The following is a 17,572-nucleotide window of genomic DNA, read 5'->3' as shown; positions in this document are numbered from 1 at the left end:
TACTTCCAAATACATAACGTACTGGTAGAAAAATTATATCTGATGTATAAAGTGAACTATCAATTAGTTGTGCTTCTTGACAGATTGTAAAAACAGCTATAGACTGAAACGTTTGAACTGGGATTTTCATATATCTTTACAAAGTAACAAACTAAGTCAGCCAAATACAGTATTTGAATATATCCAGACTTGAGGAAGCTTGCCAGAATGTCTAACTTGGCAGAAAAAGATTAAGCAGGATCAAGTCTGGTCAACAGGCAGTATTTTTAGCTCTACAAGACTCAGGGGTTTTTTTTGGTTGGTTGGTTGTTTGCTCAGTTTTCTGGTTCTTTTTTCTACTTTTTAATATGCATTCAATTTTTGAGAAACCTGAAAAGGCTTAACCCTGGAACCAAGAAGCCTTCCTGTATATCAGTGCTTACAAACACATTTGTTGGTTTATGTCAAAGACAACCCATATTTCTTTTCTTTAAATTTAAAAATTTTAAAAAAAGGAATAGATGTAAAACCTGTATTCTTTCCATCCATGCATTATTTTCAGTGTAATTTTTCCAACCCCACAATCTTCCCTCCTCCCCATGTTCCCTGTATTTCACATTAAAGATTTCCTGGTATGACATTATCAGTGTGGCCTTTCCAGCTCTTTTATTCACATGCAGAGAAGGGTGTGGGTAACTTATAAAAGTAGCTGTAAAGTAAATATGCCTATAAACTCTGACAATTTTATAAAAGGCAGTTATTTGTCTGTATTCAGAAGTGACAACAATGCAGTGACATTTTCCCACAATAGGTAAGTGCAAACTTGGTTTTGGGTATGGCACACTTCAGTCACAGCACTAGTTCCATAACTTTTAAATTTGTGAACTTAAAAAGCTTGTGCAGTAATTTTTTATTCTTAGTAAGACTTTGATTTCCCCACTTCTCAAGAAAAAGGTCCACAGAAGCCAGCCATCCAGACAATCTAGCAGTTCCAAAGATGTGAAAATTTTTGAGGCTCAACACCCACAAAGAAGTAAAAAACAAAACACCAAAAACAACCCAAAAAAACCCCAAAACATTTAGAAACACTACATTCTTAAAACACTAAAGAAATGTATGAAGCAGGGTGAAATCCTGCCCATTAGGGCTCATAAAAAAATGTACCTCAATCCAAACAAAGTCTAAACCACTATCTTCAGGCTGTTCACCAAAAGGAGGGCTCAGCACTTAAAAATGTGTTGCAATTCTGGTGGTTTTGGCTCACTCTCCTGCACCCTGATTACACAAACACAGCCCCATCTGGGGCCAATGCTAGCTCTGAGGCTGAACCATTCCTCCCTGGTGGCCAGGAGACCTCAGTGCAGCACAGGGCACAGGAACACGTTGGGACAGTTGGATTTAGACCACAAAACTACTCCAAAGCCATGATCTGAATCATGTCCACATGTCTCCATCTGTCTGAAAGACGTGTGGCAAAATGGACTGGAGCTGCTGTATTAATAATGTGGATTCCAGCCAGGCCTGAAGTGATGAGCAAGTCGTGGTCTGTGATGAATGCACAGCATCCATACATGATACAACAGTTTAAGTCACAAGAAAAGATTGCAGAGGCCCAGCTGTATATAGAATCAATTGTTCTGATTTAAAAGCAGAAAGTCTAGCTTTCTGACTTGATATAGAAGTGCCTGGAAGCAATATACAGAGCAAGTTCCCCAGAAGCATAAAGCACTGTGAGTTCCCAGTGATGTTTTTCCAAATCAAATGAAGCTTGTCATGTCATCATGAGCCCTTCAGCTTTGGGTGCTGGCCAAAAAACCAGTACTTTCAGTACACCCGAAGCCTTGAAGAGCAAATAAACTGTATTGTTAGAAAACCTTAGGCATTAATGTAAGACCTGCTCACAAAAGCCATCAGTCCCTGTCACCCTGTTTATAGCCACATCTTGCAGTAAAAACTGAAGAACTGTGACAAACACAGGAACTCAGGTTCTCAACAGCATTAGATTTCTTCACCATGTGAAGTGCAGGCATTACTTTTCTTCAGCATTTCTCTTATGAAACACTGAAAATATTTCTAAGCACTTCATTAAATGCACAACATTGGCAGGAAATATGCAACGAGCCAAATATTTTTATTTGTAGACCCTAAAATTACCATTTCAAGATGTAACCTGAAACCTCAGTGCTGCAACACAACTTGCCCATATAGCTCCTTGCACCCACGGATTACTCCATAGTTACAAGAACCCATCTCCTTCCAGGATTATAGCACTCTTTTAAGACCGAGAAGCCCCAAGAAGTGGAGTCCAGGTATATAAGAAGATGCAGGTATGAGGTTTTTCCTTCAAGAGGTTGAAATGAGAAGGGGTGGCAAGCAGCAGAACTAACCAATAGTTGTTAATAACTAATACAGATTTAAAATAGGACATTCATCATCAATATTTCTGAGGAGAGGAATGAGCAACTAGTTCCTGACAGACTTCATACTCAAGAAAATCATCTTTCTGTCACGTCTCCTTTCTGTCACAAGGATTTCCTAGCTTGTAGTTGTCAATGGAATGGGTCTTTAAATACTTTGCCTGTCTCAACAGGTCACAAAATATTTGTGTGGTGGGGTTGAGGAGGACAGCTTTGGGGCTCCTTCAATTTCTTATTTGAAATTCACCAAATGCTGTAAGATTAGACCAGTGACCCTAGTTAATACTGCCACTTCTTTGAAGGGGAAAAGCCTATGTTCCTCAAAAATTTTAGACAGCCTTTAAACAAAAAAAAAAAAAAAGTATTTTTCAGTTGTGAAAAGAAAAAATCACTACAGACATGAGAAAAATTTATACATATCATACTTACAGTGTGAAGAAGGCTCTCTGTGTCCCTTTTCGAGTGACTACAGAGCTCCTAGGACTGGGATCCAATGCCAAGACACTTACAGGGTAGTCATCCTGACTGGGGAAAAACCTTGAATGCTTGCTTTTTGGGAGAGTTGTACCAGAGTCTTATCTTCCTGAAGGATTTCTTGTTGTCTCCAATTTGTATTCATATGGCAAAACCACAAAACACTCACAGCAGGACACCCCATCTTTAGAAACACTGGCTTACTTCGGATATGACCAGACAGAACCATCTCCTGGCCAGACATCAGGCAAAATTCCCTAACAATTAGCCTCATACATGACTTGTTTCTTCCAATACTGCTTTCCATTGTGAAACACATAGCCTCTCAGGAGATAAGATTTAACCATGAAGATGAAATTTTTATGCAGTGAAAAGTACAAATATATAAACTGATAACCACTCTTCTTAACAAACAGATATTGAGAACAAGCATGTGGTTTATAACTTATCTCAACAGAGAGTAGACATAACAGAATCCAAATAATTTGGGTTGCCTGTCTAGATTTGCTAGGAGAAAGGTTAAGCTCAAATACATACCACCTTAATCAATTTTTTGGTCATTCCATCATTTGAAGCACTGGCTACATTTTGTGCATATGGGAAAACAAGTGTTTACTTCATCTGGAAGCTGTGTCCATTTTAGATCTTTCTACATTATATATGTTGCAGGAATCATTGCCAAGATGTATGTAATGGAATTTATTTTAAGACCCACTCCACAAAACCCACAACTAAGAACAGATTTTTTTTTTTAAGAATTTGTTAACTTTTCATGCCTTGAACTGCACAATTGCAGCATATTCTGACCAAAGAGACAACCAGAAACTAATGTGGATATAATTAAAAAAATTAAAATATCCTGTGTGCTCTTTTGCCTGCACCACTAATGGATCTGGGCACAGTACAACAGAAGCATCCTCCCACCTTTACTCCCCTTCCCTCCTCTCCTCAGCTTGCTGACTCCTCAAGAAGTTGATTTCAGGAGTTTGACATATTGCTTCAGAATTTTTTATTGCCCATAAAACATCAAAGTTACCTCCCCTTCTGGTTTATCAGCAAGCAGCATTTCCCCCCTTTATAAGCTAAATAAAACTACAATTAAAAAAAGCAAAACAACAACTAGGCTTTCCTCTGTGTATATTAATCTCTCAAGTTTAAATTTAGGACATCCGAGGCCTCTCAACCCACTTCTAATGTCACTGGCATAGTTTGAAATTACTGCTAGACATATAACTTGGTAAATAACCAACAAAAAATAGTGATGTTTACTACTAGCAGGCTTACATTTGCTAACTCTATAGCACCTGTCAAAATTCTTCAGAATAAAGAGGTCAATAATGAGGAGGCACCTGTGCTGCTGCAACTCAAACAGCAAAATGTGTTTGTATCTTTATTTTTACGTTCTGGTTTTAAGGATATGGTCAGCACAAGATGGAAGAATGTAACCTTGATAGTCTCATTTATCTTAAGAGCTGCCACTCACTTTAACTGGTAGCAAGTAATCCATTTTTGCCTCTTATCCTTCCATGTCTTTTAGGTTATTTTGGAAGAAATATGGCTGGGAAGGAGTTGAAATCAATGAAACTGAAAACAGATTTCTGGCTTGTCACTTGAATAAAGCTGCAAGACAAAATATAGCAGAAATTTCAAGAGGGGGGAAAAAAAAGCACAGTTGTTGGGATGAAAGCTGATTTACATTTAAGAAACTGTTGAAAGATTAACTGTTACTATTACTTATTTTCTGTACATTAATCCTATGCAGTTGCCAGCAATCTGGATCATGTTTCCACACAATAACATGGACTATATGATAGCAAAGAAAAACACCTCAAACCACCACCACCACTAAAAAAAAACCGACCAAAAAAACAAAACAAGCCATCGTGAAACTGGCAAAGGAAACTACTTTAAATCAGCATTTCTAACAGGACAATTTTCTTTATAACTGTCTTTTTTGGCTGTTCCAATTATTGCAGAACGGCAATTTAACACCTAGAAGCTGCTTTAGCAACAATAACTGTTCTGTTTGGTGACAAAGTCTTCCCATAAAGAAATCTCAAGAGAAGCAATGGTTATCAATCCCAATCTAGAATGAGCAGATGCAAAGCATACTGCTAACATTTATAATCACAGAATAGTACATTTATATTTTTACTCCAGGTCACACACAGCTAAGACTCCAGTATTAGAATGTAACTTCAGGTTGGGGCCCTCTCCAAAAACCATTATGGTACTAAAATTATTTTTAAATAGAAAAAGATCATTTTAACCTGCAATATTTTTTTTTAGGATCAGCGTCACATTTCTTAGGTGGTAAGTAAGACATATGCTAAACATAACACAAAAATTTAAAAAAACTATTTATGGAGGAGGGTTCAATCAATCTTTTCTCAAAGCATTTTATATATACAACTTAGCTTAAAATAATTAATAAAGCCAATAATTAGACACTGTTTATCATTCCTGATAGGAAAAGGAACTTTTACACTTCAATAAACAGAAAATTACTATGTCACTTCTTTCTTTAGCAAGGAACCTTTGCTCCTCCAGGAATATTTGAATTGTTTTAGATTTCTCTTGATTTGAAAGATCAACTTAGAAATAAATTAACATCATTAGGATTCAGAAGGGCTTTAAAGAAACTAGCTGTTTTTCATCCAGATGCATCACATTTGACTGCTCCATGCAAGCCACATTTAGCCTCCCTATGCTGAACTACCCCAAACTGATTATTTAATATGTGCACATTATGTGTGAAACATTATACACATAATTTTACATTGTGTGCAAGTTATTGAAAAGTAAAAAAATGCATCCAACTCAAGTGCTACACTTCTTAATTGCTTGAGAACTACAAATTAGTTACCATTGAAACAGAAAAATTCAAGCAATTCTTTGAAAATAGGACTGATATAAAGAAACCCCTCCATAGTTTTCCAAACCTCAAGTTTGAGCAGTTCAGGCCACATAAACCTTTTATAATTTGTGGATGATGGGAACACTGATCTTTGGCAGGATACCAGCCAGTCAGGGCACCAGGGAAAGAGCTTGGCATGTGAAGAACAAGTTATTCTACTTGTTAATGGCCCAACCTTTGTAATCAGCGACTTAATTGCCATTGCGTTACAGCAACTGTGTCTTCACTTCTGATGAGGAGCAGACTTTACCGTACTCAAACATTTCACAATGTCCAGAACAGTCTACCTTTCACTGCCCTTCACTGCCCTAGATCAAGACAGCCACCTCCTCCTCTCCCTCCTCTTCACTGAGCAGAGGAAGATTAGAAGCCCATCCAGTTTCAGCCTGTTGGCAACTGAGAAAGAAAGTGAGACCCAGCCAGAGTGGCTCAGTGACTAAGGCAGTTCATCAAAGTGCTTTCAGGAAAACAGCCAGTTGATTCAAGGCTGTGGTTTAATGCCTCGTGCACTAGCAGAGAACATGAGCTGTGCTGCGCACCACAGGAGCTGCGCACAGACTGGCTGCAGCAAAGCAGCTTGCTTCGGCTGTTGCGAGTGCTCAGCTTCTGCAGAGGCTCACCCAGATGTCTAGAGTTATGACAAGAGTCACTGTGCCTTATGACAACAGCCTACAGCCCCTTTCTCAAAGGAAGATATGCCACCCTCTTGCAGTGTGCATATCCAATTTCATTCTGCTTCACATTTCTCCCATTTCCAATCACATTTCAAATCTACTTAGGCTTCATCACCTCCTTTTCTAAACACTAGGGATAAGAATTTCAGATACTGTCTTTATACAGAGATTTCCTCCTCCATCAAGATATGATTTTGGGGGCATCAAAAGCTGCTACTATTCATAGCTGAGGCTATGCATAGTAATTAAGGAATAAAAACCTGGTACAGGAAGATTAAATTACTGGGGATAGTAAGAATATAAAAATCATGTACTATGTTTTCCCCATAATTTTTCTAGCTTCCAAGTATTTTCAGCTGAAGGCCTTTCCTTAGTTTACAGTGGCTCATTTATTTGGAGCTGTTTTCTCTGGTCTCCCCTTCAGCTCGTGATTTTTTAAAAATTCACAATATCCTTTTGCAGGGAAGTCCACAATGTCCACCACCTCCTGCAAAAATATCCAAAGCCTTTTATGTTCCATCTCTCTCACTCAGTGTCAGCACATGTTTTTTCACACCCACCCCTGCCTAGTGATGTACCGTTAAGCCTACAAGTGCACTATCACCATAGTTGCCTATAACTTCACATGCACATAAGATCTGAGAAAGCTTTTGATAAGATGCTTCATTTTCCCACCTACTCCTGTGCTTCTTTAAAAGGGGTGTAGTAGTAATAAAGTCTGACATCAACATTAACACGATGCACAGAAAGCCCACATAGCACTGGGATGAAAGGCAGCACGTAGCACTTACTAACCCATATGAACATATCCTGGCATTCCTGCAAATCAGCCTCAGCAAAATTTGGAGGTAGAAATACTGATGCTATTTTCTTCACTGCATGATCCATTGGGCTGTGCTTGCACGTTTTTCCTGTGCAGTGTTGCACATTACAGCAGAAACAGAACACAAACCTAAGTCAGAGGAGTTACAAAACCCAACAAGACTTATCACAAGCAGCAACAGAAACAGCTGGTAGGCTCCCACTAGTGCCACCAGGTACACAATGCAAGAAAAACCACTGCCTGTTGCTGTAGGATATTTTACAATGACATAAGCTTGCTCTCCACAGGGATTTGTCAGTGGCTGTTCATAAAGGCCAGGTGTAACATTTGTTTCCTTCAGGATGCAAGTGTGAGCCATGAAGTCAGTAAGAGAGGATCCAGCTGCGGGAAGTCATGCCCCTTACTTAATGAAAAAGTTGGTGTGGGAAGAGGGAAAGGAAGAAGACTTTGTGGGAATTTAACTTCCTGATGTCTTCCTCAAATATGCCTACTTTTAAGGCACAGAAAAACAACCATTCAAGTTGACTGGAGAAACTGAATAAAGGTTCCCACATCCATTTACATTTTCTAAGTGTTTTGCATAAAGCTACTGCTAAGGTAGCACTTAACTGATATCCCAAAAAAATTAAGTCTGGGAATCTTCCAAACAGATACTAAGGCAGACCTCACCTTTTTTCTTTGAAGCAAGCCTAGCTATGTTATGAACAGCTGTTCACAGGTATCATGACAAAAAATTAATCCACTATTAATCCACTATCCACTATGTTTTTTAATGAAAAATATTCAGTATTGTCAAAATTTTGTTAAGCTAGAAAAAGTTTTAATCCTATAAAACAGATAATTTGTAATGAAAGAATTCAACAATCATTCCCCTATATTTTTGCAAATAACTCCTCAGCTCCAGATACGATCATGAGCAGCCATCGTGAATCACAATGGCCTCTCTAAAGGAGAGAGGAGGAATTTGTGCAGTGGGTGGGGTACTCATGTCACAGCCTTATTTCCAGTGGTTAACTATACTAGAAGTTTAAGAGTGACTTTTCAGCAAACACAAGCAGAACAAATGCTAATTCCTTTGCAAGCTAAAACAGAAATACACTCAATCCACTTCCTGGTATTGACATAGCACATTGTTCTAAATGCATCCATTGTAAATAGAATATAATAGCTTTGCCAAAGGAAAACAGTTATGAAATAGTTATATGTGGATCATGGTAGGAGTTTTTTTGTTTTAATTTGTTTGTCTACCACTCCTTGATAGCTAGACAAGCTTCTTGAAAAATATTTTTCCCTGTGTGATATGCACACACTTCCATCTTTGCAACAACCAAATCTCCAGGTCCTGGGATTTTTCCCCCAATAGCACAAAGCAAGTACTGACATTTATAAATACAACTGTTGACTCTAAAAGGTCTGACAGAAGAGGTGGCAGAAAAGCAAACAGTCTGCCCACCCACTGGGGACCCTCGAGTCAAGGACTGAGTTACAGTAACTTAATTACAGGAAACTCCTTTCTCAATTGTCTGCTCCTGTGTGCTTCATGGCTTAACTGGAGTATATGAGCAGTGGGTCAGGGGCAGGGAGGGGCACTGCTAGGTTAAAGCAACACTGGCTTTTTCAAAGTTTCCAGATAATCAGTTACTTGCCAACACTTTGCTCAACCCAACTTGACCCTGATGAACAGAAGAGGTTAATTGTTAGAAATTTGTAACAACAAATACACTTTTTTCTTTTCTTTTAACCAATGACTGCAAGAATATTTCTTTGGGAAAAAAAACAACAAAAAACAAGCAGTAATAAGATGATATGATTTCTAGAAATAATTACAAAAGTTCACCTAAATTTTTATGCACATAAGGAGCATTGGTATTTTAATCATGAGAAATGAAATACCCACTTCTCAATTCTGACTCAGTCATATCAGCAAAACATTTCTACATACCAGTTAGCTGTATAAATGCTAAGTAAATTGAGATGTATATGATCAAAGGCTAACTATGGAAGTTTATCTTGTAAATCCAAGCTGCAGCAGCTACTGGCATATATGTCTCACCATTTTTTTAGTAAACATTATCATAACATCTTTGAATGTATTTATTACAGCAAACCAACACAAACCCTCATTAACTTCCAGCACTCATGACTTCATATCATTAGAATGTTTTATCTATAGTAGCGCATTTTCATCAAGACATAAAACCAGGTCTCTTAAGTGAGATTCATTACTATTCATTAGTTCACCTTTTTTTTTAACATCTAAAATTTACTTTTTAAAGAGCAATTAAAAACAAAGCATCCAGATTAAATCAAGTTTTGTTTCAGTAAACATTGCATTTGTTAAAGCACACACACAGAATCACATAGAATATTTTGAGTTGGAAGGGACACACAAGTTTCACCAAGTCCAACCCTTACGTGAAAAGCCCACAGAGGGATCAAAGCTGACCTTGGCATTATCAGCATCCTGCTCTAACCAACTGAGCAAGAATATTTTATACAGAATCTTCATAGGCTCTGATCACAAAAAAATACAATGGTAACTGTGATTTCAAAAGGAAGATTCGGAATAATCCCATTATTTTAGTTGGCTATATTTTATTGAAGGCTTTTACTTCAAGTGGACTCACTCCAATGCATTTAGCGTAAGTATTTATTTATAAGGATGACACACAACATGTGAATCAGAGAGAGCTCAGTCTTTAGAAGACAAGCTGTAATTGCTTCTCCTCTTGTGTTGAGTTCTCCCAGTAACATGTTAAGCTTTACAGTGAATTTTAAAAAGGTCTTCTGTAGTTTGGCATAATTTAATACCCTTTACATGAAGAGAAATGGCTTTCTCTAGTATCATTGATGCACTTCTTGAAACTGTTACTGCTGCACATTCCTCCATGCCTTTCATATGCCAAAACTGAGGTTCAAAATCCATGAAAATATTTACAACTAAATTTTGAGACGTCTGTCTTGAGGCATAGAATAAACAAGCCTGAGCTGTAAGCTTTAGTCAAACTAAACTACACATTTTAATTAATATAGCCCTTGTGTGAGGGCAGAAATTATCTGGAAAGCAAGGATATACAAGAGCTACTATAGTTTTGACACAATACCATCAGAAACACCTCACAATCTTCACATGAAATAGCAAATTTTTATAAAATATTTTAATGACACATCCAGCAGCGATTCTGGGGAAGGACTCAAATTAGCAGTGTTACAATTGTTTTCAAAGAATGAATTAACCCTGAAACCAAGTATCAAACCTTCAGATGTTTGATACTTGAGGGAAAACAAAATGGTCTGACTGAGATTTGTCTGAATTTCAAGATTTCACAGATTTTGTGAAAATCACATGGACAATTCCTCCTTTTATCAATCAACCCACATCTTAAATGTCAGCTTTGGTTCTGTGAGACTAAAGTATTCCATACAAAAAACTGGCTTCAGTCAACAATATCTCTTTAGCAAATGGGAAAAAACATCTTCTCCAATGTTGAAATCCTAGCAGTGTACTGGTCCTTCCCCATTATTATAAATTTTAGTACTATCATGGATGATGGACTGGGGAGGGATAGAGAGGTTACTCAAAGACAAGTGTAAATTTCCTGTTATCTAGATAAACATGCATATATAATACTAATTCAGCTCTCCCTTAAATTTAAGGCCAGTAAGGGAAACTCAGTTTTTAACTGAAAAAAAATCTTCACAGAATCCCAATGCTTCTCTTTTTTTTTCTCTTTTTTTTTTTTTTTTCCTCAGTAGTCAAAAAAATGGAAGAAAACTACTAACCTTCACTTCTGGGCACAGGCTCTGTAGCACCTGGTGTTTTATCTGGCATCTCTGCAGACACAGGCTTAGTAAAACCTAATGGACAAAGCAAAGAAAGAGTTCTCCATCAAAACCAGCACATTTCAGTAAGGCACTCCCCTGCTTCACAGCCCCTAATGAAGGATGGGTTTTCAGCTTTCATCGCTTCTGTGTTTGTATGTAAGAAGTGTAAACAGACAAAACTCTCTCGGGATTAACTGCAATACCATTCAGCAGGCTCTCAGTTGGATGTACTACCAGGTAGGCAGGCACAAAAGGACCCTCTCATACCTGAAAGCACTAATTACATCTGGTGAACTTCTGTCTTTGATTTCATACATTTTCCTGCCTCTGTTAATTTCTAGTGAGAGGTCTATGAACTGGGATGGAAGAGCTATTTACACTCAGGTACTGCTGGAATTAACCATCCAGAGGGTCACATCAGCCTGCATCAAACAAAAAACCCCACTAATTTATAGCTTTACTACAGTGCAGAGCACCAGAATTTCTTCCAGCACAGCAGTGGGCAGAGAAGAAAAGGCTTCTCAGGAAGGCAGTGAACACATCTCCCCTTACAGCAACCTTACATATCCTCTGTGGTACTGGCCAATGGTCAACATGTGGCCACCACACATTGCCTAGGATTTTGTATCCTCCTTTCTAGCACCTTTGAATATTTTCCCATCACCAGCAAAGCTGACACTCCATTTTACACAATGAAAGCCTCAGGATCATACAGGATGCACCAAGACAAGACAAATCAGAACAAGGATGATCCTCTGTCTAAAGGAGCTTGTGTGCCAAGTGAGACAGGGACTTCGCCTCAGCTGACAGTTCACACAGCTCAGTGCTGTGTACAGCACTGTACAGAGTGCACAGCATTGGAAGCATTCACAGTACAGCCTTGATTCCTAATGAAGGAAACATCTCTAACGACATTGAGGTAAAGAGCTGATTTGGCACGAAGTTTTCAAGACAGCCATCGGATTCAGAGTTATGGGAGGCCTCCCTGGATAACCCTGCAACAGAACTGAGGCTGAACTCAAATAAATGGTCCTTTTTTTCTCCCTTCTTAAATTACTTTGCTTTCAAATTCATATAGCTTGTTTTGAATCCTATCCTCAGACTTAAAACGAAAACATTTCTGCCCTAGTGTCCAACAGAGCTTAGGTTTACATTACAACCAAACTGTAAAAAATTTGTAGGATTTCTTAACCTGTTTAAGTCATAAAGCAGTATTTCAGTTGTGTTATCCAGGGCAAATATATTTGTCCTATTTAATTCACAAAAATGTAAAATACTTAGAAACATTTGACACACGTGCAGCTACATTCCAGTAGCGCATCTTAGGGGAGAAATTAATTTTTAGAGCTGATGGAAATTCTACTACATATGATTTTCTAGATCAGCCAATTCGTCTCTACTCAAGATAAAATCCACTCTGTCTTAGCCAGGAATTACTTTGTCCTTAACATAAATGTTTCATTCACACAACAGTACATTTACTGAAGACTGTGAGCTAGCTAAACATCTTCTCTAACTCCCCCAAATTAATAGCTGTAATGCTTATCCACGCGAAGGTCTGGGTTTATGAGTTCATAAACCACAGCTGGACACTGCCACAAACTGAAGAAACAAGTGTGCCCACAACAGAGATTTAAACCACTATAAACAACTAGGGGTCTCCAAACTCCTTTATAAATCTGCTGTAAAACAGAACCCACTCTCCAGAAGACAATTATAAATTAAATTTGTTCTTCAAACAGATTACCCAAATTTAAATATCTATGCTTATCATCACTAAGCAGCTTGCTGTAATAAATACACCAATTAATTCTAAAACTTGGCAAGCTCATGTCTAACCCTCTGCATTCAATGATGCACTACATATTCTTTGAACATTGCACCAGTTTATAAATCAAATTCCAGTTACCCAGTGATTTACTAGTAAATTTGATAGGAACCAGTTAATTACACAATGCATTTGAAACAAGAATTTTCATCAATAAATACTATATTTACTTTCTGTGATTAATTTCAAAATACAAAAAATATTTTCTTTAAATTTTACATTTTAAATAAATCATCTCATATCACTTATTCAGGAAACAACATGTTTAAAATGGAAAAAAACATGGTTATCCACATATTTGTTTTCTGGTTTTGGTTGATTGGAGTTGCATAGACTTGAAATAAATATATTAAGTAAACTTCACTATGAAAATGCTCACAGAGTCACTCACTGGCACGTTAATGACAAAAAAAAAATAAAATCAGTAGTCTCAGAAATAATTTTGGGCTTCTCTACTGACATTTTTAGAGGTGCTAAATACAAGCAAGAAAAAAATGACATTTTGTTGCCTCTTCTGCCCTGATTTTTATTTACATAAGTCTAATTTTTTCTTGTCTAAAGTTTCTGCTTGACCTTCTAAGGAAGTGATAGCCTTGCTTTTCTGTTATCAAAACTCAAAACAAGAAAGCAGTTTTACCGCAAGTTAGACATGCCCCAACAGTCGTTTATCTGAGTTTAATGGAGTTCCTGTGCTTATCCCTTGCTATGGAACATGACCTATCATTCTCAGTACAAAACCAAGTGGGATTCAAATGGGCGTTGAATGACCTTGTCATTTTTAATAATGGAATAGTAACTTGAAAGCTGGATCATTCAATTACTGCACACAAACCAAGGTATTTATGGAACAGGTTCAGACCTGCCACAGCTACAACTCTGCTTCAAGAGCTCATTTGGATAATCCATGGTAGTTTAAAAAAACTACAGTCCCACTAATAGTTTTCTACAGACTTACCAGTTTAGCAGCTCTGCATTACAGAGAGTGATAGCAAGGGCAACTTAATGCAGTTACAACAGGTTAAAGAAAGTCAGCCTCTGTGCCTAGAAAAGGGCACCTTCAGAAAAATGTCTAGAAACTCTCAGACTTCCAAGATCTCTGAGTCCAGCTGTTAAACTGACACAGCCAAGTCCACCCCTAAACCATGTCCCTAAATGCCACATCTACGTGTATTTTAAATATCTCCACAGATGATGCTTCCACCTCTTCCCTGGCCAGCCAGGTTCAATGCTTGAAAAACCCTTTCCATGAAGAATTTTTTCCCCCAAATATTCTTGTCACTATCTCTCTAATGATTTTCAGTAATGAAACTGTCTGAAATTTTTTGCTGCTTTTTCTAAAGCTTAGAGGAGATTAGTTGTACCAGAATAGTGCAACCAGGCGCAAACATGACAGTCTTCAACACTTTTCCAATTCATTGTCAGTTGAAAACACTGCATCTAAAAACTGAGGTCCAGTAACATGGTACAGAACAGTATTTTATGACTTCTTTAAAAACTACACAAATCTAAAGATTTTAAAAAATAACCTTCCCCCTTTCTGTCTCATTAATGCAAACCAGTTCCATGCTATTGCTAGAAATTGCAGAATATACTAAAAAACTTAAAAAAAAAAAAAAGAAATACAGAACTCTGCTGTTGCTTTCTGTAACACACCAAGGTTTGAACTATTCAAAAAACTGAAGAAAATGTTGAGCATTCCTTTATTTTAAAAGTTCCTTCTTTTAATCTAGGAAGGAAATCTCTGACAAAAACTATTCATCAGACAAGGAAACTAAATCTCTTTCTCTCTGTAGTAAAGCCAAACTGGACTAATGTAAAATCCAGTAGAAAAGCAGCATTTGGGGTAGAAGCTTGCTAGTAATTGTAAAAGGAAATAATGCATGCTCACTTTCTATACAAATAATTTCCACTTATCTAGATGATCTTATTAGTAGTAATATCCTAACATTTTTAAGAACCTTATAAAAACATTCCAGGTAGACCCTTCCAAATACTCTTGCAATATAATTATTGAAATAGTTTTAACTGTTTCTGAATCTCAGGCTCAGCTATTCTAGTAGTCCATGAGGTACTTTGTATTTTTGAATTCATCACTCAAAACTGCTACCTATTGCTTAGAGCACAGAACATCCTAGTAAGAGAACTTGAAATACATATGCATTGATAATTTATGAATAAACACAGCTATACTGTTTACATTTCTCAGTTAAGCAAAACTCTTTAACAGCAACCAAAAACCAGTCAGACATATGACCATGCATTTTCATGGGCCATAATCAGTTAGGGCCACCCAAACAGGCATACTGGGAGGTCCTAGTTCAATAATTTTTTTGTTCTTTCCAGAGATTGATTTGCCTTTAAAATCCTGAGCTGCTAAAAACTGCAAATCAGCTTTAGCGTTATGAAAAACATAAATTCCTTTAAACACAGCATCTAAATCAATAGTGTGGTGTAGGTGAATTAGCAAAATGTTCGAATTTATAGCACATGGGTGGCTAAAAAATACTTTTAAAAGAGCATGATCACAAAAAATATGGATTACTTGTGTTTCACAGACAAATAGTCTCTTTAACTGTACTTTGCAAAAAAAACCAAACAACTCAAATAAAAGAAAACCATAAGTAAGGGTTTCCAAATATTCAAAATCACTGTTAATCGAACAGTCACGATTTTCACATTTAAAGTTTAATGGATAAATTTTCATTAAGAAGGGAAGACTTCTGTTCCGCTTTTGTTCTTTCAGCAATTTATTGCTATATTCTCAAAAAAGCATCAAGGCACTTGAAAGAGACTATTGTTCATCACAGGACTGTTTGCAGATGTAACTATGGAGCCCAGCTATGTATTTGTGTTGAACAACGATCATCACTAACCAAAATCTAACCTGGACCTCCTCCTTTGTGACAAACCTTTGGCCCCTAGTCTACATTTGTTCCAAATAGCTGGAATTGATCTAAGAAAGTTGGTTTGATTTCTTCAAAAACTTGTCAAATACAGTCACTTTTCAACGACAGACACTGCACTTTTCCCCCTTCTTCCACAGGCACAGTCAGCATTAATAAAAGATTGTGCTGTAGTCACTTTATTCACAATCAAGATACATCTTTCCTTACAATACTTTATTACAATTTTAAATGCAGCCTTTTACAGATTAAACAGTCAGTGCCTTATACACACATCAATACATGTAAAAAACTGAAGTACTGAAATTCTGCATTACAGACTGTGCTGTTAACAGAAAAGCTATCTGTTGGTTTATTTTTAAACAGTATCTAGATGAGTTCTTCCTGCTGCAATCAAAAAACAAACAAAAAAAATCAAAAAATAAAACAAAAAACAGAGGAAAAAAAAAGGTGCAAGAGGGGTAGAAACAAAATACATATTAGTAGATTTTTTTTACATGAAATATTTTGTAAACAAATAAGGACAATTGGATGCCCAGAGACAGCCTGCACAGATGGCCACCCTTCTTGGATGAATGGTACTGGATGTTGCTTTTCTGAATGCAAAACAACTCACAGAACCCCAAAACCAGCATTCGCATTCTCAGGTTTCAGGATGAACTCCAAACTCCAAGGATGGCTACGGTAAAATTCATACTCACATCAACACATTTAGACTTTGACATTTCACTGTTAAACACTGCATATTATCTTTATTAGAGAATAAGGACATCTGTCCCTGATCTAGTTTTTGCCATTTGTTTGCCTAAAAAATCCCTTCTGGAGCAGATGTATTGCTGCTCTGAACCCCATGAGAATAGTTTTGATCCCAGGTCACATAAACCATAAAAGAAAGTTTATATGCTTACACTAACACAGTTCTTTCACATGAACCAAGAAGTGACACTGAAAGAAAACCTAAATAACATTGACCTAAGGGATGGCAGTTATGAGGACATAAACCAAGCCCTCATTTTTGTTCATATTCACCACCACCCCTCAGCCTTCCTAAGTAATATGGCAGTACCTGTTTAAGATTCAAGTGTTATTTCAAGCTCATAGTTATTCCTTCAAAATTGCACAGAATTCTAACGGCTCCTTTAATTCCCTTCCAGCAGCACTATGGATGTGGGTGTGAGTTACAGCTTCCCTTCGACAACAATGTCCCACAAAACTCTTCCAGTCTTCCCCCCCAGCAGAGCAACACATACCAAAATGTTCCAGCTTTGAAGGGTTTTGCTGGAGCTTGGGGTTTGGATTTGGGGGGTTTCTTTGGTAAGATGCTACACGTTTTTTGCTGATATTCCCAAACCAGGTCATCCTTTCACTTCCTTTTCCACAGAAAGGCAGTGACTGTGACACTTAAGACAAATGCAGCAAGAGATGAGCTGGTCCAAACAAGACCCTCTGATCTACATTGGCAAGAAAGAGCAAAACCCCCTTTTATACATATGCCAATTGATGAAAGCCACAATAACATCACTCTCTCTCCTGCCCACTTCAAAACATACTTAATCTACAACATCCTCTGCCTAGTTTCTGCCTAATCATCCATACTGCGGCTCCAATCCAAAATACTTAACTTTTTGCCAGCCTGCAAAGACCAAATCACAGAATCCCTTTGTCACTTTCATTCTGGTTTGCTGTAATTCACCATGTTTGAATGTGAAAAACATCATAAATGTTCTAATGT

General features: G+C 37.4%; 1 protein-coding gene across 3 annotated transcripts in view; it reads right to left on the bottom strand.

The window, feature by feature from the left end:
* Window positions 1–17,572, bottom strand: part of PLEKHG1 (pleckstrin homology and RhoGEF domain containing G1) — a 126,988-nt gene that overhangs the window by 77,765 nt on the left and 31,651 nt on the right. For all 3 annotated transcript variants that reach the window (XM_058835540.1, XM_058835541.1, XM_058835542.1), the window contains exon 3: window positions 11,068–11,142. In XM_058835540.1, the coding sequence (XP_058691523.1) occupies window positions 11,068–11,116 (49 nt within the window). In that variant the 5' untranslated portion in view covers window positions 11,117–11,142. The remainder of the gene's footprint in view (window positions 1–11,067; window positions 11,143–17,572) is intronic.

This window comes from Poecile atricapillus, chromosome 3, assembly GCF_030490865.1.
Source record: "Poecile atricapillus isolate bPoeAtr1 chromosome 3, bPoeAtr1.hap1, whole genome shotgun sequence".
NCBI classification, from domain to species: Eukaryota; Metazoa; Chordata; class Aves; order Passeriformes; family Paridae; genus Poecile; species Poecile atricapillus.
Note: the sequence above shows the minus strand (reverse complement) of the source record. Positions and strands in the feature narration are given on the sequence as shown.